Source organism: Tenrec ecaudatus, chromosome 16, assembly GCF_050624435.1.
Source record: "Tenrec ecaudatus isolate mTenEca1 chromosome 16, mTenEca1.hap1, whole genome shotgun sequence".
NCBI classification, from domain to species: domain Eukaryota; kingdom Metazoa; phylum Chordata; class Mammalia; order Afrosoricida; family Tenrecidae; genus Tenrec; species Tenrec ecaudatus.
Window position 1 is genome coordinate 100072846 of NC_134545.1, and position 21327 is coordinate 100094172.

At 44.8% G+C, this 21327-nt stretch overlaps 1 protein-coding gene and 1 non-coding gene across 2 annotated transcripts in view; one reads left to right on the forward strand and one right to left on the reverse strand.

The window, feature by feature from the left end:
- Window positions 1–8144, forward strand: part of PNLIPRP3 (pancreatic lipase related protein 3) — a 33556-nt gene extending 25412 nt beyond the window's left edge. Inside the window, exons 8-12 of the mRNA XM_075533471.1 lie at window positions 717–835; window positions 4623–4755; window positions 7058–7169; window positions 7637–7804; window positions 8081–8144. Of these exons, the coding sequence (XP_075389586.1) occupies window positions 717–835; window positions 4623–4755; window positions 7058–7169; window positions 7637–7804; window positions 8081–8144 (596 nt within the window). The remainder of the gene's footprint in view (window positions 1–716; window positions 836–4622; window positions 4756–7057; window positions 7170–7636; window positions 7805–8080) is intronic.
- A 10478-nt stretch (window positions 8145–18622) lies between these two features.
- LOC142430120 (small nucleolar RNA SNORA48) lies at window positions 18623–18765 on the reverse strand. Its single transcript, XR_012780591.1, has one exon. It is a non-coding gene; the product is annotated as a small nucleolar RNA SNORA48 (small nucleolar RNA).
- Window positions 18766–21327: the final 2562 nt, after the last annotated feature.

Here is a 21327-nt window from a genome sequence, read left to right on the forward strand (position 1 = left end):
ACAATGACAAAACTCAGATGTTCTTGGCTCTCTTTAAAATACGTCCCGCCCCCCTCATCTCTAGGCTTTAACTCTGTTATAGAAATGTACTGGTGAAAAGAGTTAGCTAGCTTGGATTGAATGAAGGGGGCAATGCAGTTCTTCCTTGGTGCTGGGAACGAAAGACACAGTTAATTGCTTGGGCTGGACCAGGCTGGAGGTGTTCTGTGCACTGGGATTCCAAAAGCTCTCCATGCTTTGGGCAGCGAGCCAGGAAGAGCTTGGGATCTTAATGTCAGAGGACAAACCGTCTACACCTGCTGATGCTTCTTTGATCCTGCTCAAATGCTACTTTAGACCCACATAAAGCATTCCTTTTTTTCCCTTTTCTTTTAAATCATTTTATTAGGGGCTCGTACAATTCTTATCACAATCCCAACATCCATCCATGGTGCCAAGCACTTATTTGTTGCCATCATCATTCTCAAAACATTTGCCGTCTACTTGAGCCCTTAATATCTGCTGCTCATTTTCCCCCATAAAGCATTATTTTGGTGAGAAGATGGTGATATGACATATTGGTGACTACCGGGTCACAGCCAACTCTTCCACAAACCTGGCTGCCTAAGCCCACCCCATCCCAAGTTCAGACACCGCCCATTGCACTTCCTCTCAGAAACTGTTCCTGCCCTGTGTTCTGTCAGCGACCGTCCAGTAATTGGCAATTGTTTTCACAGAAGCAACGTTCTTCTTCAACTGTAACCATGCCCGGAGCCATCACTTTTATGCCGAAAGCATTCTCAACCCTGCTGCGTTCCTTGCTTATCCTTGTCGGTCCTACGAGCATTTCCAAGCAGTAAGTAAAGGCGCTTTGCAAGGGAATTTAATTATCCAGTAATTTTTGAAGCATGGTCTTGCAGCTAAAAATTAAGTCTTTGACTTTGTGCAAAAACGAGCTGCCCTTTTGAGAACTAATGCATTGCTTCTCTGCGGAGCGAGGGGCAGCAGCTGAGATCGCCGAGGGGCTGAAATCCTGAAACCAACAATTTGTATTTTGGTTGTTTCAGCTGTTTTGAAGATTATATCCAATTTTTCTTTGGGGGCCATTTGTTATGCAGTCATTAGATGTTAGTGTGTAGGAGGCATATCGGTCCAAGACAACAGTTTATTTTCTATGTCATCTTCAAGGATGCACTGAGAAGTCTGACCCAATCAATAATTACAACCAAACATATTGCTGTAGACTTGGAACATGGGGATTATTTGATTAAAATTTAATTATTTATACATAGCAGAACAGAGGCAGAGATAGCTCACAGGAGTGCGACGCAGATCAATATGTGACAAAAGACCAAATCCGATTCTGCGTGAGTCATAAAGCGTGGGGTGCCGGGTCTGAGCTAAACCTAGTTTTCCATTTGGGAATCAGCGTGGAAGGGAAGAGTGAACAAAATCTCTTTGGTAGTGGGAAGCGGAAATATGTTTGTTCTTGGGCTTTGCAGTCGTAAGCCCACCTTATTGGGGTAGAACACAGGGAGCTTCCAGCAGCAAGTTAGTGTAAAAGAGCACAGGGGAGCAAATTCACGGTTGGGACAAGAACACACTGTCCTTCCTATTGTGGAAGATGGTGGTCGATGCACTCAGCGTACCCACTCTGCCCAGCGTTTGCCCTGCCTCACATCATGCCCTGGAAAACAGCTGTCCATAAAAAGCTTGACAACACTTTGGAATACCTTAAACACTGACATTTCCCAGGAGGTGCGGGGGGGGGGTTCTTCTTTCCCCCACTTTGCCCTCTCTCTCACCAACTGGTGCTGCTCTGGGATGCTAAGAAATCCCAAACTAAACACGGTGCCACTGAGTTCATTCTGCCTCACAGTGAGGTTCCCGAGACTGCATCTTTTCAAGATCAGAAAGTCTCATCTTTCTCCCTTGGAGAACCTGGTGGACTTGAACCACCCACCTGGCAGTTAGCTGCCCGACGACACTTATCCCCCAGTGCAGCACCAGCAGGGCTCCTTGAGAAGCTAAGAGTTGACATTCCCTGTAGGGGCTGAGGTGACAGAGGCTGGGTTTAGAGATCAGAGAAACCCCGAACCAAACCAAAGAATCTGGAGGAATCCAGAGTGCCATGTGTGTGCTAGCTTTGGTTCAAGGACAGGGGGTCAATTTATTTGACATGTTTTATTGTACTTTTAACTAACCGTCTTTAAAAAAAACAAGGCAGGGTTCTTGGGCCCGAATGTTGGCTCAGATGCTTCACCCCTCACTTACTAGATGGGGACCTTTCGAGACCTTGTCCAGTTCCTCTGTGCTTCCTCGTTTGTAAGACGGGGAGACTAAGAGCCTCTAATTCTCAGGGATTTTATGAGGATGAAATTAATGAAACCAGAGAATCCATTTAGAATAGTGCTTGGCATGTGGTTAAAAAACAAAACAGAACAAAAGCCTTCACTTCCATCCTGTCGATTCCAACTCAGAATGCCCCACAGGCCAGAGCTCTCTCCTGTGAGCAGATCTCTGCTCCTGTGGGTTTCTGAAACAGTTCATCTTTACCAGACCAGAGAGCCTGTGACCCCCGGCCCACTTTGGTGGATGGTTAAAACCAAACCTACTGCCATCAACTCCTTTCTGACTCATAGCAACCCTATAGGACAGAGTAGATTTGCCCGCTTTGAGTTGCAGACGGTGAATCTTCATAGGAACAGACAGCCTCAGTTTTCCTCCATCATGGAAGATGATGGGTTTGAACTGCTGACCTTGTGAACAGCAGTTTATTGAATAACAAACTCTGCCTCCAGGGCACAAGGAAAGGACTCGATAACATGAACCTTCATTAGCATTTCTCTTCATTGAAAATGGAGTTGAAATGCTGTGCTCTGGTCGTGCTAACCTAAATGTTTACGGTTTATAAATTGTTTAAAGCCTCAAATCTAAAACAGCAAGTACTCAATCACCAGCTACCAGAAGGTGAACATGTGAGTATTGTTGTTGGTTTGGCTTTACGGTTAAAGACAAACAGATAATTCAAGAAGGAACGTTCCTTGTGTTTTCCCTTCCCTCCCCTACAGCCGACTTAGACATGAATTTGATATTGATCAAACGAATGGTAGCATTTTGTCCAGATCTTTCTGGATTTACTTCTTTCTTAAACAAAATATAATGTGAAGCTGTACACTGATGTGTGTAGGTCTAGTCGGATTATACACTTATTTTATAAGCACCTGACCACTGTGTATGTATTCGTTCCCCCACTGACATGCATTTCAGTCATTGCTAGTTTTTGTTCTTAAGAGAAATGCTTCCATAAGCACCCCTTTGCGTGCCTCCTCACGCACTCGGAGACACGTTTCTTTATGGCGTGTATTAGAAGTGAAATCGACACAGGCTACATCCCCGTCCATCTTCATGAGATGCTACTGACTGCTCCATCAGCTTCCTCTCCCACCTCTCTATCGTCACTGGTACCTGATGTTGTCAGATGTTTTAAATATTTTTTTTCAAGTGTGCTGAGTATGAAGAACAGAAAGGGACAGGTTAGCACATATATTCGTTAAGTGGACATCCTATCGAGATGAATCATCTACTGGGAGCTGTAAGGAATTAATTATTCCTTAGAAGAGTTTTAGATAACTGCGCAAACCTTTACCGACCGCTTCTTTAGACAGCTCCCAAACCAGTCCGAAGCGATTTCCCTGAGGTGGACAAACCTATTGTCCCGGGATCATTTATAAATTGTAAATAAAAAGCATCTCCTGAGGTCTTCTTAAAACCAAACAAGACTTGACCTCTACTAGAAATGCCTGTCTAGAGCCTTATGCTCGTTTAAGAACTAACTTTATGGGATTTCATAAGTAATGGCAACTCAAAAGAGCAGCTAGCAAGTCAGGGCCGGTGAGTTTATATTAAGGGGGGCGGGTGGGGGGGGACACACTCAGACAAGAAGGGTGGAAATGGTGGCACAACTTGACAACTGTCGCCCGCGTCACTGAACTGGGCCTGCAGAAACTGCCCTGTGTTTGGCATAATCTCAACAACAAATTCAGTAAAACTTTGAGAAAATGGCAACTACCAGAAAGCTTGAAAGGAGTGCTCTGTCCTTGTGTCTTGTTTCACCTTGCTTTTCCCTGATTTGCCTTGAGGCTGGGCAATTTTTAATGCACAGTTATTGACTCTTTGGAGGGGCCCGGGTGGCGTACTGGGTTACAGGTCAGCAGTTTGAACCCACCAGCCATTCATCTGAGTGGCTTTCTACTCAGAAAGATGAGGCTTTCTACTCCAGTAATGATTCGCAGTCTCAGAAACCCAAAGGGAAGTTCTGCTTAGTCCTATAAGGTCGCTATGGGTCAGAATCAACTCGAGCGCCATGAGTTGAGTTGAGTTTGATTGACAGAGTTTCTTCTTAAGTAACTATATATATATTCATATCCCTAATGCATTTTTATAACAGGCAGTTTGTCTTTTTCCGTGTTCTTTTGGTTTTGGTCTTGAAAACTGGCAACTGTTGAAACTGGCCATTTTAAAATGCACATACTTTATTCAGATTCAAAAGTAAAAGCTATAGTTTAATAATACATCCTGAGCTTATTGAGGAGAAAATGCTCTCATTACCTAAATAACTACATCTTATCTTCTATCACCAGGGCAATTGCTCCCAGTGTCCCAAAGAAGGTTGCCCAACAATGGGTCACTTTGCTGACAGATTTCATCTCAAAAACATGAACCCTAATGGGTCATATTATTTTTTAAACACAGGATCTCGTTCCCCATTTGCCCGTAAGTATTTTGACTGAATTTTATTGTGATGTTCTTAGAAATTATCTTCAAAAAGTCAACCGTTTTTAATTCATGTCTACTGTGCACTGAGGCCATTCGTTTTAATGAATGCCTACTATGCACACGGACAAGCCATGCAGAGGCAGGGAAGAACAACATGGGGAAGGACCTCGTGGAGCATTGGCTGGGGGGGAAGATGACAAATGAAACCCTCAGTCTCAGTCATTCAGGGAACTGAGAACTTGAAGGTGAACTTCCACAACTGGGTCAGCAGAGTCTTCTGAGGGAAAGTTATATCTAAGCCGGAAAAGTTTGATGGATGAGGAAGAAGGAGCAGGAGAGGCCTGGTCCATGAAAAAGGAACAACACCTAGTAGTGGTGACAAAGGTCAGAGCTGAGAAGTAACATTGCTGAAGAGCTGAGGAACTATAGAGGACCAAGAGGAGGGGGCTCTGAAGAGGTTTCAAAATCCGCGTGGGAAAAATCCCATCGTTTTAAAATTCTACTTTTCCCCCAAATTTTGCCAAGGGACCTCGTTTGAGATGAGGTGGGAGAGATGAATTGAGAAGGAAGGGCCTTGCGCTCCATGTGGAGAATGTGGGCTTTCTCTTTGGGTCAACACAAAGGCCCCGAGGGAGAATAAAGATTTGTGAATGACTCGAGTTGTTCCATGGATGAGAGGGGTCAAGAAGGAGGCAGGATAGCCTGACAGGAGCATTGTGACGCTCCAGGCAGAAAGGTAGAAAGAAGTGGGAAGATGGAGCTGGTTACGCAGGTGGTAGAAGCTAAGTGGAACTGCTTGCATGGCTTTTGAAGGAGTCCTGGATGATTCTAGCTGGATGGATGACATTCTCCGAGGTTTACAACACAAGAAGAAAGACCACCTTGGGAGAAAGGAGAGCTCTCTTTCTGACCTGTTGTATTTGAAGTGCCTTTGAGGTTGGGAGTGAACATCCTTACTGGGTAGTTAGAAATAGGGGTCTGAGCTACTGATGAGGGATGTGGAGGGTAGACCGAGGCTGAGGGCATCACCTATATGTAAGCATGAATCCACAGTTAAAGAGGATGACGGAGCTACCCAAGAGTGTGTCCAATGAGAAGACCTCCTCATGAGGTGTTCTGGAATGCGTGTGTGTGTGTGTGTGTGTGTGTGTGTGTGTGTTTTGAAAGTAAGGTGAATAAAGAATTTAGATTTAGAAAAGAAAGTCGGTCCTGCAAGAGATATTGAGGAGTGGGTAGAGGGAAAGAAGACAGATTGAGGCGGAAGGGGTTGTTAGAAGAGCCAAGAGAAGGGCATCGCCCTTCACTCCACCCAATGCACTGGTGGGAGGTCAACGAAGACAAGGGCTCTAGGGACTCGCGGAATAAAGCAACAATTCCATCCTTGGTGAACTTTGATGATAGTGGGAACGGCTCGAGGAAGGGGAAATAACTCACTGGCAATGATTCTTTAATGAAGCAAATCTTCGGCTCTGGTAGCCCCCTTCCTTTTCTGGTGGTTTTCAGATTTCATGAAGAATTGCATTTTTCAACTTAAACAGTATGTAAGCATACAACAATTTGGGTGAAAGGTCGGTGTAGCTCTAGATTTTGAAATAGTAACACTTAATTGGGCATCAGGAAATCGTGGCCAAGCATGGTGCAGACCCAGGCATTCCTAGACCCGGCAACGAGATGTCCGTAGCATTCTGACTATAGCAATTCCAGATACGCACCCATTCAGGGCAGCAATGGACAAGTCACTTTGCCTATAAATGATTATAACCACGCACTTTCTCACCCATGACGTCTTCTGGAATTGTGTGTGCATATTGCAAAACTGCAGTGAATAAAGGAATTAGGGATAAAGGACTTCGGTGAACAAAGGCTACCGGGAGCTTACATGTGTCAGAATCCAAAGGGCATTGGTGAAAGAAAATGCACAGCATCTCTTTTAAAAGTCATGGAACTGTCTGGGGAAAAATTGTAGATTTTATTTTTGGGAGAACATTGAGCTATTAACTTTAGGAAAATTAAAATGTAAGCATTGGTAGATCACATTCAGTATTGTCTGCCTAACAAAGTCACGTCAACTACATCTTCGGTTGTATTGTTTCCATGACCATCCAGAGCTTTGTTCTGTGTGAAAGCTACGAGGTGCATTTACATCCAAGGGTCCAGGATGCTGTACACTTATGGAGTGTTTAACCCTTCAATCTACCTCTCTCTCTCTCTCTCTCTCTCTCTCTCTCTCTCTCTCTCTCTCTCTCTCTCTCTCTCTCTCTCTTTCATTCTCTCTCTCTGTTTGCTCCTTTATTTCCAGGCTGGAGGCACAAACTGTCTGTCAAACTTCGTGGAAGCAATGCCACTCAGGGCAGCATCTTTCTCCAGATCGGTGGAACACTTGGGAAGACGGGGAAGTTGGAGGTAGCCAGGTCAGTAACCCTTCGAGCAAGGAGCTGGCAGCTAACACAGTTTGTAGGCTCTATGCAACGCTCAGCAAGATGCCTCGGTAAACAGCGTGGTCTGTGCTTTTCTGACAATACCACTTACTACCCTGTGGGATTCCATTTTTCTTTTTTGACTTCCAGTTTTCCAGATATAAAGTCTCACTCAAAGGAACCCACTGCCATCGATTCCTTAGTGACTCCACACGAATGAAGAGGAACCCCATGGGTTTCCAAGAGCTTGGGTTTTGTTGTTGTTGTTTCTTAGGCATCACCTAGAAGTCTGCTAGCCCACCTTCTTGTCCTCCTCTCCTCTCTTACAAACTATGGAAGCTTGATATTCTGAGGTGCCGATCACCGTGGTTGGGAAGAAAACATTCCACATAGATATCTTTTCTCATTTCAGCATCGTGGGGCTTGGGGCATGCTTATGCGTCTTCTTCTTCTGCTTACAGTAGGAAACTCGAGCCAGGCATGACTTACACAAAATTAATCGATGCAGATGTTAATGTTGGAAACATTTCAAGTATTGAATTCATTTGGAAGAAACATATATTTCAACATTCTCAGGATACGTTGGGAGCAGAAATGGTGAGAGATGTATCTGGAAAATATGGGTATGAGTAAGTATATTTTTCTTTCTTTCTTTGCATTTACAAACATGGCTTAAGTTTTGCAAACAGTATTTAAAATCCGTCCATAATTTTAAATTTCAACTATTATGAAAATTTGGACACCAGGAAGTTTTGCAATGAAAGGGGGATTGAGAAAGCAGTACTGTATTTGTGCACGTATTTACAAAATAATAATTAGGCTTTAAGTTGCAAGAACTACCGATACCTTTTGTTTTGTTTGGGGAAACATTAAAATATCTTTTTTTGATCCTTTATCTTTTTCAGATCTACCTTCTGTAGCCAGGACACTGTGGAACCTAATGTTGCCCAGATTCTGACCCCATGCTAGTCCTAGATGCCATCCTCAGGGCTGCATTCCATGGGAATTGTCATGGGGGAAAGGACTGCCCGTTGAATGAGAGGGAAAAAATACAGTTGTTGGGGTTTTTTCTGTCAAGAACGCTCTTCTCATTGATAAACTTCGGGTGTGCCTTGAAAACGGATTCTGAACCCTGGGACAGAAGGAAGTCCAATGCTCAGCGGGAAGTTGGATGTCTGTGACAAAATGGACGCTGTGGGCTAGCTTTGCCCCAAAGAAGAGGAAACGGTACGGAGGAAAGCAAGCCTCAGTCCAGTTGAGATTTTGAAATATGTTGTAGACTCTTTCCTTCCGGAATAATCATTGTCCTAAAACGTTTCAAGGAGTGTTTGTTGTTAGATTGTGATTATATCTCATGATATCTAGCAGGTCATAACCCTATGGGTTGCTGTGTCTATTTATTAATAATGAAGCTTCATGGTAGTATGCAATGATAGCACATTCATTTGGAAAGCCAATGATGTCCTAAGGATAGTACATGTGGGTGATGTGTTCATCAAAATAAGCAACGGGCCCTGGAGAACTGTAGCCTTGGCACTGCAGAAATCCCCGGCCAGAGACCTAAGACCCCACTGCCCATTTGCATTTAGCCTAAATGCAGCGCTGCATTTCAGAAGCACTTGAATAAACCTTTGCATCTGCAATAATAATGTTGCGATATGAAAATGTGTCCGTGGTGTGTTTTTCCTCCTTTTCTTTTGCTTCAGCACCTTCAAGGGCACTTGTCCCTCTTCAAGGAAATGAAAGAATGAATGTCTACATTTGCTTTGCTGGACTAAGCCCATCACACTGTGTCCCAAATCTGGTTGGCCAGACATGCTGACAGATACTCTGCAGAGGGTTTCTTGAGTCTCTTTAGTGTCTCGCTGGCTTCTGAACCTTCAGAAGAGCCCCATAAAGATACAGAAAGAAATGAAAGTTGGGGCAGAAAGCCAAAACAGAGCAGGTGACTCTTCCTGTGGAAGGGTGGCCGATTAAGTGTAGCAATTCAGCAACAGAACATAGCACTCGCTGCTGCTGTGGCCAGCTCCCAGTGGCCTCGGCAGAGAACTGGCCCCGTGGGTTCCAAGACTGTCACTTTGTACCAGAGCAGAGAGCCTCATGTTTCTCCATGGAAGCGGCTTGTGGTTTTGAATAGCTGATGTTTCGGTTAGCAGTCTTAGAGTTGTAGGTCAGATAGTTGGATGGCTGGAAATCTACTTGCTAAATGACAAGCCAAAAGGACAAAGGTGCCTGGCTTTGAACTGCTGACCCAATGCTTAACCCACTCCACCACCAGGGCTCCTGATAGGAGGATTCCGTTTGGGGAAAGGAAGAAAGGAGAGGTGACACATTTGGTATGACAAGGCAGAATACCCAGTCCTTGCTGGTAAAGTGGACATATCAGTCCTAGGCCTGGACAGTCCTAGGGAGAGGGTGGTGATGAGCAAGCCTCATTGGAAGGACTGAGCCGGACTGAGTGACTGCGTCCTGGCACCAGCACCTTTTTAGCAGACCGGCTGTGGAGTGAGTCCCGTGACTCTAGCAGGGGACATCGCCCTGGGTGAGCAGCTGACTGGAGTTTGCACTGCTCTCTGCTCAGCCGTTCGACCTTTCAGGAAGGATTCGGCCAACCAGAAGTAAGATGAGAAGGGCATTACACTCTGTGAGTCCTGGCTCGCCTTCTCGGCCCGGAGGTCTTCTGGCCGGCTCTTTCTAAGCTCGAAAAGACAAAAGGGAGTCAACTAACTCCCAAGAATCCTATTTTAATAAAGTATAGACTTGCTGTCTCATAGCTCTCAATAGCTGTCCCCTCTTTTGCATCATAAGAATTTTGTGAAGATGATAAATAGTACATGAGTTATCGAAATCGCTATGGAATCCTGAAAGTTCAAGGTGCCGCCATTACTTTCTGCTTGGATTCCTGAGAAGGCTCTAAATTTAAAGGGGGAAAGGTCCCATTCCTGCTGAGCACCCTGGTTTGCCATAGCACAGTGTCCGTGGCCTGTAGCTGGGACAGCACAGCCATTCCCATCTCAGTGTCATTGGCCCCACTCCCTCCTGCTCTCTCAGGAAACTAATATCCTACCGGCTGCCTTTTCTTTGAGCCTCTCAGGGTATCACAGTTTAAAATTCAAAGTTTTCTCCCTTTAAAAAAAAATCTCATCCAACCTAAATCCACGTGCCTCCTCCTGTTCCGTCCCCCCACCCCCTTCCATCTCACCTCCACCGGCTCTCACCAACATTTCCAATGACTGTCAGTCCCTAAATTAATGGGACATTTTTACTCATTTATGCTACTTCTTGACCCCCCCCCCCACCTCCCTTGTTCCTGTAGAAATATTCCCAATGTTCTCAAAAGTACAGAAACCAGCGAAAGAAACTCCAAGGACTTATTCGGCTTGCCAAGCCTATGTGATATACATGTCTGTGCACATGCGTGCACACACACACGCGTGTGCTTCTTTGGGGTTAGTATTCTAAAACAAACCCTATACACCTACTTGCTGCTAGCATTGTGCGGTGCCATTAAGTCGATGCCTGTCTACGGCAGAAACTCTACACAGCAGAAAGAAATGCTGCCCAGACCTGCCCCATCTTCACAACCACTGCTGTGCTGCAGTCTGCGGTTACAGTCCCTGTGACCCCTCCTCTCCTTGAGGGCGACCCTCTTTTTTGCTGACCCTCTGCTTGACAAAGGATGATCTCTTTCTCCAGGGCCTGGTCCATAGACACAATACTGGTTCTCCCATCTGTGCTGAAATACGTATCCAAAATGGATACATTTATTTACCATAAGCATACACACACACACACACACACACACAAACCAAACTCACTTCCATAGAGTTCATTCTGACTCCTAGTGATGCTATAGGGCAAGGTAGAACTGCCCCTGTGAGTTTCTGAGACTGTAACTCAAAAGCCTCATCATTTCCTTGAAATAACCATATTATAAAAACTTTGAGAAAACTTAACAAACCGTGATGAGCTTTAAAGTAAGTTAAAATTAACTTTAAAATCTAACAATAATTCCTGAAGAGCATTTTACATTTGGGTTGAATCTAAGTTCTCCTGGAGCCTGGTGGCATAGTAGTTACACGTTGGACTGTGATCTTCAGCAACAAGGTTCGAAACCATCAGCCCCTATGAGAGAGAAAGATAGGGCTTTCTACTCCGTAAACAGTTACAGTTTTGGAAACTTACAGGGGCAGTTCTACCCTGTCCTAAAGGTTGGCTATGAATCCGTATCGACCAATGGGAGTGAGTTTCAAGTTCCCAGGATGTTTCAAAGATGTCTTTTGATAGTGTGCGTAAATTGGGATTCAAGCAGGGTTTATGCATTGCTTGTGGCTTTAATCCCTATATTTTTTTAAAATTCGTCACAATATTTTCTCCCTTTTATTTCATGTCAATGTTTGAATAAACCTGGTCACCAATCTGTACAATTTCTCACACGCAACTGGTAGAAACTGCACCCTGAGTAAGATGAAGAGTCTTGAGCAAATTCAGTTTCCTCTTTGTAAGTTGATGGGGATTAAGCATATGCATGCTGGCCAGTAGGATGGGCCATTTTTGTATCTCTTCAACTCATAGCAACCCTAGGCCCCCCCGCCAAATAGACCACAATTGAGTCAATTCTAGTGTTTCTAAGAGAAACACTAGTGGACTGGGAGGAACTGCCCCTGTGGGTTTTTGAGACTGTAACTATGTACAGGAGGAAAAAGCCTCATCTTTCTCTCAGGTTACCCCAAGTTACCTGCTAATATGTATATATGCAAGTTAAAAATGCTAATGGCATCCACTAGTCTAATCATGGACCACATGAGTGTCAACTTCCATGAGCCCAACACCAGAAGACCTAGATGGTACCTGGCTACCACCACCCTCTGCTCCGAAAAGGATCACATTAGAAAATCCTGGATGGAGTGGGAGAAAACTGTGGAACCAAACTCAAAGTCACGAAGAAGACCTGGCTTAATGATCAAATAGTGACTGGTGGAACCCCAAGTGTATGGCCCTAGTCACTCTTCAGTTTCTGAACAGACCTCGCCCACATGGCCCACTTTTCAGCCCAACAACAAACTGCAAGGGGTGTGCATCATAGAAGAATCAACCTCATGAGAACAAGGGACAACATCTGTCCAAGGACAAAGTTCAGAAGGGTCAGGAAAGAAGGAGGATTGGAAACAGGAAGCACAGGGAAGAAGTGGATGAATGATGTTAACTTACGGCAGGGTGGTAATCAATGACCTGAAACACAATGTATACAAGTGGTGGAATGGAAAACCGATTTGTTCTGTAAGCCTTCGCCAAATCCACCATAAAAAGAAAAAGAGCCAAACAGAAAAGATCATAAAATCTTGTGGTGCCCAGTTCGACTCTGACTGCTGTGGGGTCACCCGGGGGCTCTCCATGAGTAAAACCGGGCTCAACAACAGCCATGACCACAGCAGTATTGCAACAATCGTGTAGCTCATCTTAGTCAACGGAAACAGAAAATACGAAGCTCCTGTTTCACAACACCTCCTCCATCTAAGTCTATCTACTTCTGAAGGTAGCGCTCCACCTCTCTAATCTCTAGCTCCCAAATTCTGAGCCCTTCGATTTCTGTCACATCACAACAGCATCGTCATCCTCGAGGCATTTAAATTGTGGTCCTTTTCCATCTTCTTTGCGTTCAGGAACAGAGCGGGAAGTCTACAGAAGAAGCAGTTAGGAATGTTGGGTGGATGGGGAAGCACCGGGTAGCCAGCGGCACTGTTGAGGCTCCATCCTCCAGTTGCTCTGTGGGAGAAAGATAAGGCTCCCTGTCTGCTCCTGTAAAGGTTTGTAGCCTCAGAAACCAGCTGTAGTTGAAATCGACTGGGTGGCAGTGGGTTAGTGGGTTCAGAGTGGGTAGAATGAGGATTCCCAATGAAATTCTCTGAGCACAGTTCTCGATACCCTTGAAGAATCAGTAGGTGCACTGTCATGGCGGAAAGAAATTCCTCAGGGCAATTTCCGCGGCCTTTTCCTCACCATTGCTGATTTGAATGGTCTCAAAACCTATCCCGGTGATCCCCTGTGATCATCCTGGGTCCTGAGACACAATCATCGCTCAAGTCTTCAAAACCCCCAACTCACTGCCATTGCGTGAAGGCCCACTCAGAAAATCCCTACAGAAGGGGGTAGAACTGCCCGTGAGTTTCTGAGACTGTAGCTCTTTCCTGAAGTGGCAAGCCCCATATTTCGCCTGCAGGGCAACCGGTGGTTTGGAACTGCTGACCTTGAAGCATGGCAGCCTAAGACATAACCATTAGGGCTTCCTCTCTCAACACGACTCCTTCAGGATCCCCAAAACACTGTCTCCACAACCTGCGCAATTTGACTGGCCCAGCAGGTCCCCTCAGAGGCCACCGTTTTGATTGGATCTTTATTTTTATTGCTGTTTTTAAAATATATAGAGAGATTATATATTTTTATTATCTATGTATTATTGCTTTGGGCTGTGGACTTGCTGGCGCTTTGTAAAGTGGAAAGGGCTGTACCAATTAAAGTTGTAGGTTAGAGCATGAGGTGGTTTGGAGCCTAGTGCTTAAATGACAAGCAGAAACGACAAAGGTGCTGGGAGAAAGTCTACAAAGGCTTGTGCCCGGGGAAGGGAGGGACAAATGGTTGTGTAAAGATGCAATTGGGTGGGAGGATCTTCTGGGGAGGGAGAGAGCACAGCCCTGCCCATGTGGAGGCCAGTTCGGACACCGGGGGAGCGCCTGGTGATTTCCAGGCTGGAGCTCGGCGTGAATATTGACCCTGCGACTCTGGGGAACAGGCACAGATGTCTAATTTATGCCAAGTTAGTGTTCCTCAGCCTTTAAAACCAAAGCTCATATTAGATAAACATAAACGCACACGTCCCTCCTGGGATCGACCCTCCTCCACCAGGGAAATCAATCTTTTCCCATGGACCCGCTGGCCCAGAAGATGTTGTAAATCTACTTTCTGTGGATGGCATCATAAAAATGATTGGAACGACTTTGATTGCATTATGTTCTGCTTTTCGCCCCTACGTATCTACTTAGAGTGCCCGACGGGCTTCTTGATTTCACCCCGGCTTCTCGAGGGTTCTGCTCGCCATGATTTAGGAGTGGAGTCTCCACGAGATCCCATTCCAGTGAGAGAGGAAGCGGGGCTGGGGGCTACCTGGATGATGTCAGCAGGTTTGGATGAATATTCATCCCGTCTCCAGCCCACAGGGTCGCTAGGAGACTGAATCCCCGGGACCACACTGGCCTTATACAGCCTACCTTCTGTATTTGATTTTTGCAGCCAGTGTTCCTTCCCAGAGTCACATATTTTCTCATGTTTCATTCACCCATTTAATAAACATTTGAGTGAGCACCATGTGCCAGCCATTGTCCGCAGCCCTGGGGCCTGACTCCACTGAGAAGACAGTCACTAAGTACAATTCCACTGGACAAGGATTGTGGGAGAGACAGGTGCTGGGGTGCGGAAAAGAAGCAGCCAGTTCTCCCCTCTGCAGACCTCCACCCTCCTCTCATTGATCTCCTCCCAGAAAGCCCACTCTTGAGATGGAAACCTACGAGGTTTCGTTTCTGAATTCTGTGGTAACATCTCTTGTGACAATATTTTCCCAGTCAGTGGGGTCCCGAAGGAACAGGTTGGATGTTATACTTCTGGGCCCCCACATTTACCTGTCCATCCAGGTTCTAGTCCTTATCAGCCACAAGGAGCAATCATTTCCTTGAGAGTCCGGGAAGACAGAGCAAGCGGACAGACACACTGAGGCTCAACAAAGGGGGGAAATTTTGCTTCATTAATTAAGCAATTGGTGAAAGAGTCAGGGTGAAACCCCAGATTCTCTAATTCACAAGGGGTATGTTGGTGCGTCAATTCTCCATCCGTGGACCTCATGTGCTGCGTCCAACTGTCTGTCCATGGAGTTACTGTGACGCTGAACAGAGGTCAGCTGCCTTTCCTGACAGTCGGAGTGGGCAGAACACTGCAAGCAAGTCAGCCAGTGGAAACCGCGTGGACCTCAACAGTCCAATCTGCAGCCAGTCCTGGAAATAGCCCAGGCCCGAGCCCAGTTGTACCAGAGTCGTGGGAGTCAGTGTTGACACCGCCATCATGTAAGTGAGTGGATGAGTCAATGAATCCATTGAAAATAAGATTCAGATTTTGCTACTTGACAGAGGAGATTTCCATTTTAGCTCAAAATTTTTGTTTTCATAGTTATACCAAATAAAATTTGTGTTTCCCAAAAGTTCTATTTGTCTTTTTCTTGAGGAAATGCAATGACAAATTAAAATGGTCCCTAATGGAAGAAAGAGCAAGTTGTCAAATCCAGTGACTACTTTCTTCATCAACACCCCACAGTCCCCATATCTTATGCACCTGTCAGTATATCAACTTTCCATGCTGTCCCATGCTGTGTACAGGGAGCATTTCAGGTCTTTGCTCTGGTTAAAAGTCCATTGTGGAACCAATCTTCAAATTTCAGAACAGTAAGATGTGTCAGGACAGACTGTCGCCTAAGAGAACTAGACACCCCTGATTATTCACTGTGGCTCTTGGATTCGAGCACGACACCACGGAAGTCGGGGAGACGCTCTACTGTGTTCATCACGTGTATCCATCCTCGGAGCGGGGAAAGCCGTTGCTCATAGCCACGGAGCCCATCTCTTCCCCTGGCAGCCCCGTGGGTTACGGACAAGAACTGCTCCGCAGGCTTTCCTGGGCTTTCACCGTAGTGGGGCCTACCCTCAGGCCTGTCGTCAGGGGTACTCTGCAGTAGATTTGAACCACCAATGTCAAAGTCAGCAAGGCAACTCAAATACTTTGCACCATCTAGAGCCCTTATGTGTGACTTAGCTAGCACCAGGAGCTCTGGTATCACAATGGTTCGATGCTGGGCCCCTCAGTGAAAGGGTGGTGGCTTGAACCCCACCCCAGCTCCTCCTTGTTGGGGGCAGTGCTAGGCTGTTCTGTCGGGTTGCTATGAATCACAATCTGTTCAAAGTCAACTAACAACAAAGAAAGACAAGGTACTCAGGTCCTCATAGTTGTTGTCTTACTGGGTATCTCCTCACCCACCTCCACACGGTTTCAGGTGAGAGATAAAAAGAGTACTGACTCCTAGGGACGCTTCGTCCCCAGAGAATATGTTGGCAGGGGAACATGCTTGGGTATCTGCCACCAGTGAGATAAGAACTTGCAGGTGTTGCTCACTAGCCTATCTTTTGTTTTAATCTCTGTTGGTGTAGTAATCAACTAAGACATTTCTCTCCTGAGCCTGAACATACCCCTTGGCTGAGCAGCGCATAACAGTGTGTGAGAACAGTATGGAAGTTATAGTTACATACCAATTTCGCATAATGAACTGGCTGGTTCTGTTTGGGTTTCGCTTTAGCGCTACAGGCAACGTCATCAAGCAGCAAAGTTGTAGGGTTCTGTTTCCAACAGAATTCCTCTCGTTATTGATTTTAATTTTAATGTTAATGTATCAATATACTTATTCATGCCAAATACGGGTTGTAAGTATAGAGAGAGCATTATGGATTAAATAGAAAATTAACATTGACATGGCAACGTCATGCCCTGGGATTAAGCAAGTACCTTGACTAGTATCTTATAGGGCATGCATTGATACAGCGGGTTTCCCTCCTCATAGCTAAAGGAAACCAAATCCTATAATCCCTAATTTAAAAGTTAGGTGCATTTCCATTTTTTTGTGTAAGCGTGAAAAAAAAATCCCATGATGAATGCGTCTTTTGAGGGATGCTCCTTCCTCCATTGAATGGGACAAAGTCCCACCATTGCTCTGTAGCGCTTGTCATCTTAGTAAATCACATTTCCAGAGGTTTTCTACACCTTTAATCCTCACAGTTCAGGTTCTCGCCTTTTGTTGTCTACAGCATTGACAAAATGCTGGGCCCCCACACTGCAGGGGGGCCTTTGAAAGAAGATAAAATGAGACTGATAGGTTGATAAAAACAGTGAAGACTAGAAAACTCTACTATCTGTTGTTGGTTGCTGCGTAATCAAGTCTAACTCATGGTAACCTTTTGTACAACAACAACAAAACGGTACCCAGCCCTGGCCCATTGATATGATCAATGGTCACCCAGCCACATTTATGGGAACAATGTCCTTTTGGTTGCCAGTAAATGCATCTCTCTCGTCCCTGTGGCCCAGGTCCCTCCCCACAGCCTCATGGGCTCTTGGGGGTCCTGATAGAGGCCTGCTTGTTTCGCTCAGAAAGCCAGCTTATGACCCACAGCCTGACACTTGGACATTTCAGGAAAAGATTCACTAACACTTCCAGTTAGTGCTTTGTTTTTGCTTTTGTCTGTGGCTCACTGAGTCTTATTTTCATTTTAAAAAATTAGGTATTTAGAATGTCTAGTTTTTGAATTAGGAAATTCCCAGCAGGTGTGTTTGTAGGAGACAAGTTTTTCACAGAAGTTGTTACTTTACCAATACGATCGCTGAGGACAAATGAGTGCATAAGCAAAAGTGGTGAAGAAAGCTGATGGTGCCCGGTTATCAAAAGATATAGTGTCTGGGGTCTTAAAGGCTTGAAGGTAAACAAGTGGTCATCTAACTCAGAAGCAACAAAACCCACATGGAAGAAGCACACCAACCTATGTGATCACGAGGTATTGAAGGGATCAAGTATTAGGCATCATAGAACAAAAATCAAATCATTGTGAATGAGGGGGCGTATCGAATAGGGACCCAAGACCCATCTGTAGGCAACTGGACATCTATTTACAGAAGGGTTTCAGGGTGGAGACGAGCCAGTCAGGATGCAGTATAGCAATGATGAAACATATCACTTCTCTCTAGTTCCTACATGCTTTCTCTTCCCTCACTGTCGTAATCCTAATTGTACCTTACAAATCTGGCTAGACCAGAGGATGTACACTGGTACTGATAGGATCGGGAAACACAGGGAATACAGGAAAAATGATCCCTTCAGGACCAGTGGTGAGAGTGGCCATACCGGAGGGTGGATAGAGGGTGGGGTGGAAAGCGGGGAACTGATTAAAAGGATCTACATATAACCTCCTCCCTTGGGGATGAACAGCAGAGAAGTGAGTGGGGGGAGATGTCGGACAGTGTAAGATATGACAAAATAATAATAATTTATAAATTACCAAGGGTTCATGAAGGAGGGAGGAGGGGGGAGGGAGGGAGGGGAAAATGAGGAGCTGATACCAAGGACTCAAGTAGAAAACAAATGTTTTGAGAATGATGAGGGCAACAAATGTACAAATGTGCTTCACACAATCAATGTATGGATGGATTGTGATAAGAACTGTACGGGCTCCAATAAAGTGATTTTTTTTAAGTTGTTACTTTAGAGGACCGCAGTCCCTGACAATGGTGAATTTTTGTATATACATACACATATATGAATTACACATATCTACATATAATGCATATGTCTGTATTCTTTTTTTAAATGTGTCCTAGGCATGAAACAGCTCTGGCCATAATCCAGGCATCAAGCTAGGATGAACAAAGGACTTCAAGTTGGCTCTGTCCCTGACAGATATAGGAGCACCACCACCAATCAGGTGTCTCTTTGCCCATAGCTAGGGTATGGTATATGTATGTATTCTATACAGATGTGTGTATATAATTTATTTAGATGTGCATTTTCTCTCATATATATCATTTCATTTTATTTATCAATATAGATTCTTGGGAGGTAAGCTCATTATGTGTATAATGAAAATCTCTAGGGACGATATTAATCTCTTAGGGACAATACATTTACATACTTGCTAAATGTACACATCCATTATCTTGTTCTTGATGAAATCGAGGACATCAATTGTAATCCGCCAAGTGCACGTGCTCCATGAGGTTCTCTTTGGGGAGAAATGGGAAGGAAAGCATTGGAAAGGCAAACCTTTGTTATCCCCCCTCTATTGAACGAACCCGGGTTCTCTACGAAGAAGTTACACTCCCCTATGAATTGAACCATTTCCACCTCATTTACCTATGATCTTAAAATCGCAAACAACTTTTCATAGCTGCATGAGAAAGACACAAACCCAAATTATCCTCTGAAGCCATGCTGGGTGCCAGATCGTGATCATAATCTTGAACATCACAGGGGCTCAAGTAGAAGTAATCTATCCTATCCTTACATTCCAGTCAGAATGCCAAGCCCCAGAAGAGAGCCACCACTCCTGTGAGATCTGGTTTGATTTCACAGGAGTGTGAGCCTGCAATCACCTAAGAAGATACAAGGAGCCTTCTGATAACATCCTCATTGCTGATGGTCCTCCGGGTACCCTTGTTCTTTTGTTGTGTTTTTATTTCAAAAAGTCATTATAAAGTTCTGTTAACAAAAGATAGCATTACAGAAGGTAGCAGAAAATAGTAATAATGTCATGTCACACTAATTTCATGATGCATATAGTCTTCATCCTTTATGCACTCAAAACACATCATTCCATGACAACGCAGCCCTGGCATACTCTAATGAAACTCCTCTTTGAAGGTGAATTTACCTGAAAACTCTTTTCTTTGAAACGCTTGGCTGTAAATCTGCATGATTGGAGATAGAATTGTGGTTTCCATAGAAATGAAAAATGGAACTGGCTTATATTTAGTGCATGATCTTTCAGTAGAATATTGCACATGAAATATTGAAAATGAAATATTAATCCTGTCTCTCGGTTTCAATATTTATTCAATTCAAGCGTTTTGCATGTCAAATGGCAACATATACCATTTAACAAAAAAAACAACTGGGTTATTAGATGCCTGGGCAAAAATGGTCAGCTCTGTCGCATTCGAGGAAAGATTATTCGGTTTAGTTAGTAGAACAAAATGAATTCCATCAGGAAATTTCAGGAAGATTAAACAGGTTGACATGGTCTAGTCGAGCAACAATATAAATCAGAAGGAATTCAACAGAATAACAATAAAATCTACAACTCACTAGGTGCACACGATATGCCAGCTACAATTCCAAGAACTTTGCCCATTTGTTCTGATTCAGTCTTCACAATAACCCTAGGGGAGAGGCACTTAGAGCAGATGAGGGGCAGAGACATTAAGGGGCTGGCCAAATGGTTGATGATCCAGACAGAGCTCAGATCCAAGAAGAGACTGACCCCAGAGTCACTGAGCAGTACTGCAAAAGAATGAATGCTTTGTATTTTTTTGAGTCATGAGAGTGGCGAGAACCAAGAAGCCCCCCAGAACTTAACCCCAAACAGCACAGGGTCCCACTGAACTGAAAACGAAGGGGCACCGTTTCTAGTTGTTTGACAATGGGCCACTTTAATGGCAATGAGAGTGATATTAGATAAGAAAAACCAAAAAAATTGCTGATGAGTAACTTGCAGGAGGAGGCTGATCAAAAGGGGGGTGTGCACAACTCCTCTTTTGGGGTGATCTATGAAGGCATTTGGGAAAGATGACAGCAGCTATATGGGGAGAAATCAAGTGCCAGGCAGTGAGCTTAGACTGTGAGACTCCAATCTGGGTAGACGCGTCCGCAGAAGCTTTGACTAGTTGGTTCTGGGGACTTGGCTAGAAAAGACCAAGCTTTCAGTTCCTCCCAGTAGATTTGGTCTTTCTAAAATCTACACATGCAGCTGAGGTATCCCAGACATTTTTTAAATGATTGAGTCCTAAATACTACCCCTAAAATACGTCTCTTCCTTGAGGCCCACCAACAGATTTGCTAAGCTCCACAGGTATCTCTCATGTTTACTCAGCATGGCAACCATGGACCTGTACCTCTTCCTGTCTGTCCCATGGCAGGCAAAGCCTTGGGGATTGGGGAGAATCCATCACACGGCTAGTCCACTCCATCACCACTTCACCTCATTGCTGGCACCTGAAGTTCCATCAGCAGCAGCAATAGAGCATTGAGCTTTTTACTGTCAAAATAACTAACTGATGATGTGAATGGAACACACATGGTCAATGGGATACCATTTTTCACTCCCCGCCCACAGCCCCATTGCGAATTGATCATCATACTTTGTTCCTTTGAAATCAGCTGTGACCTCAGCATCCTTCTCGCACCAGTGCCCCAGGCCGTCACTGCCAGCTAATGACTGTTGACTCACAAATCAACATCTATTTGTCATCCTTGGTTCCGGGTGCTACCTCTGTGTCTGTTGAGTGGGCAGAAGAA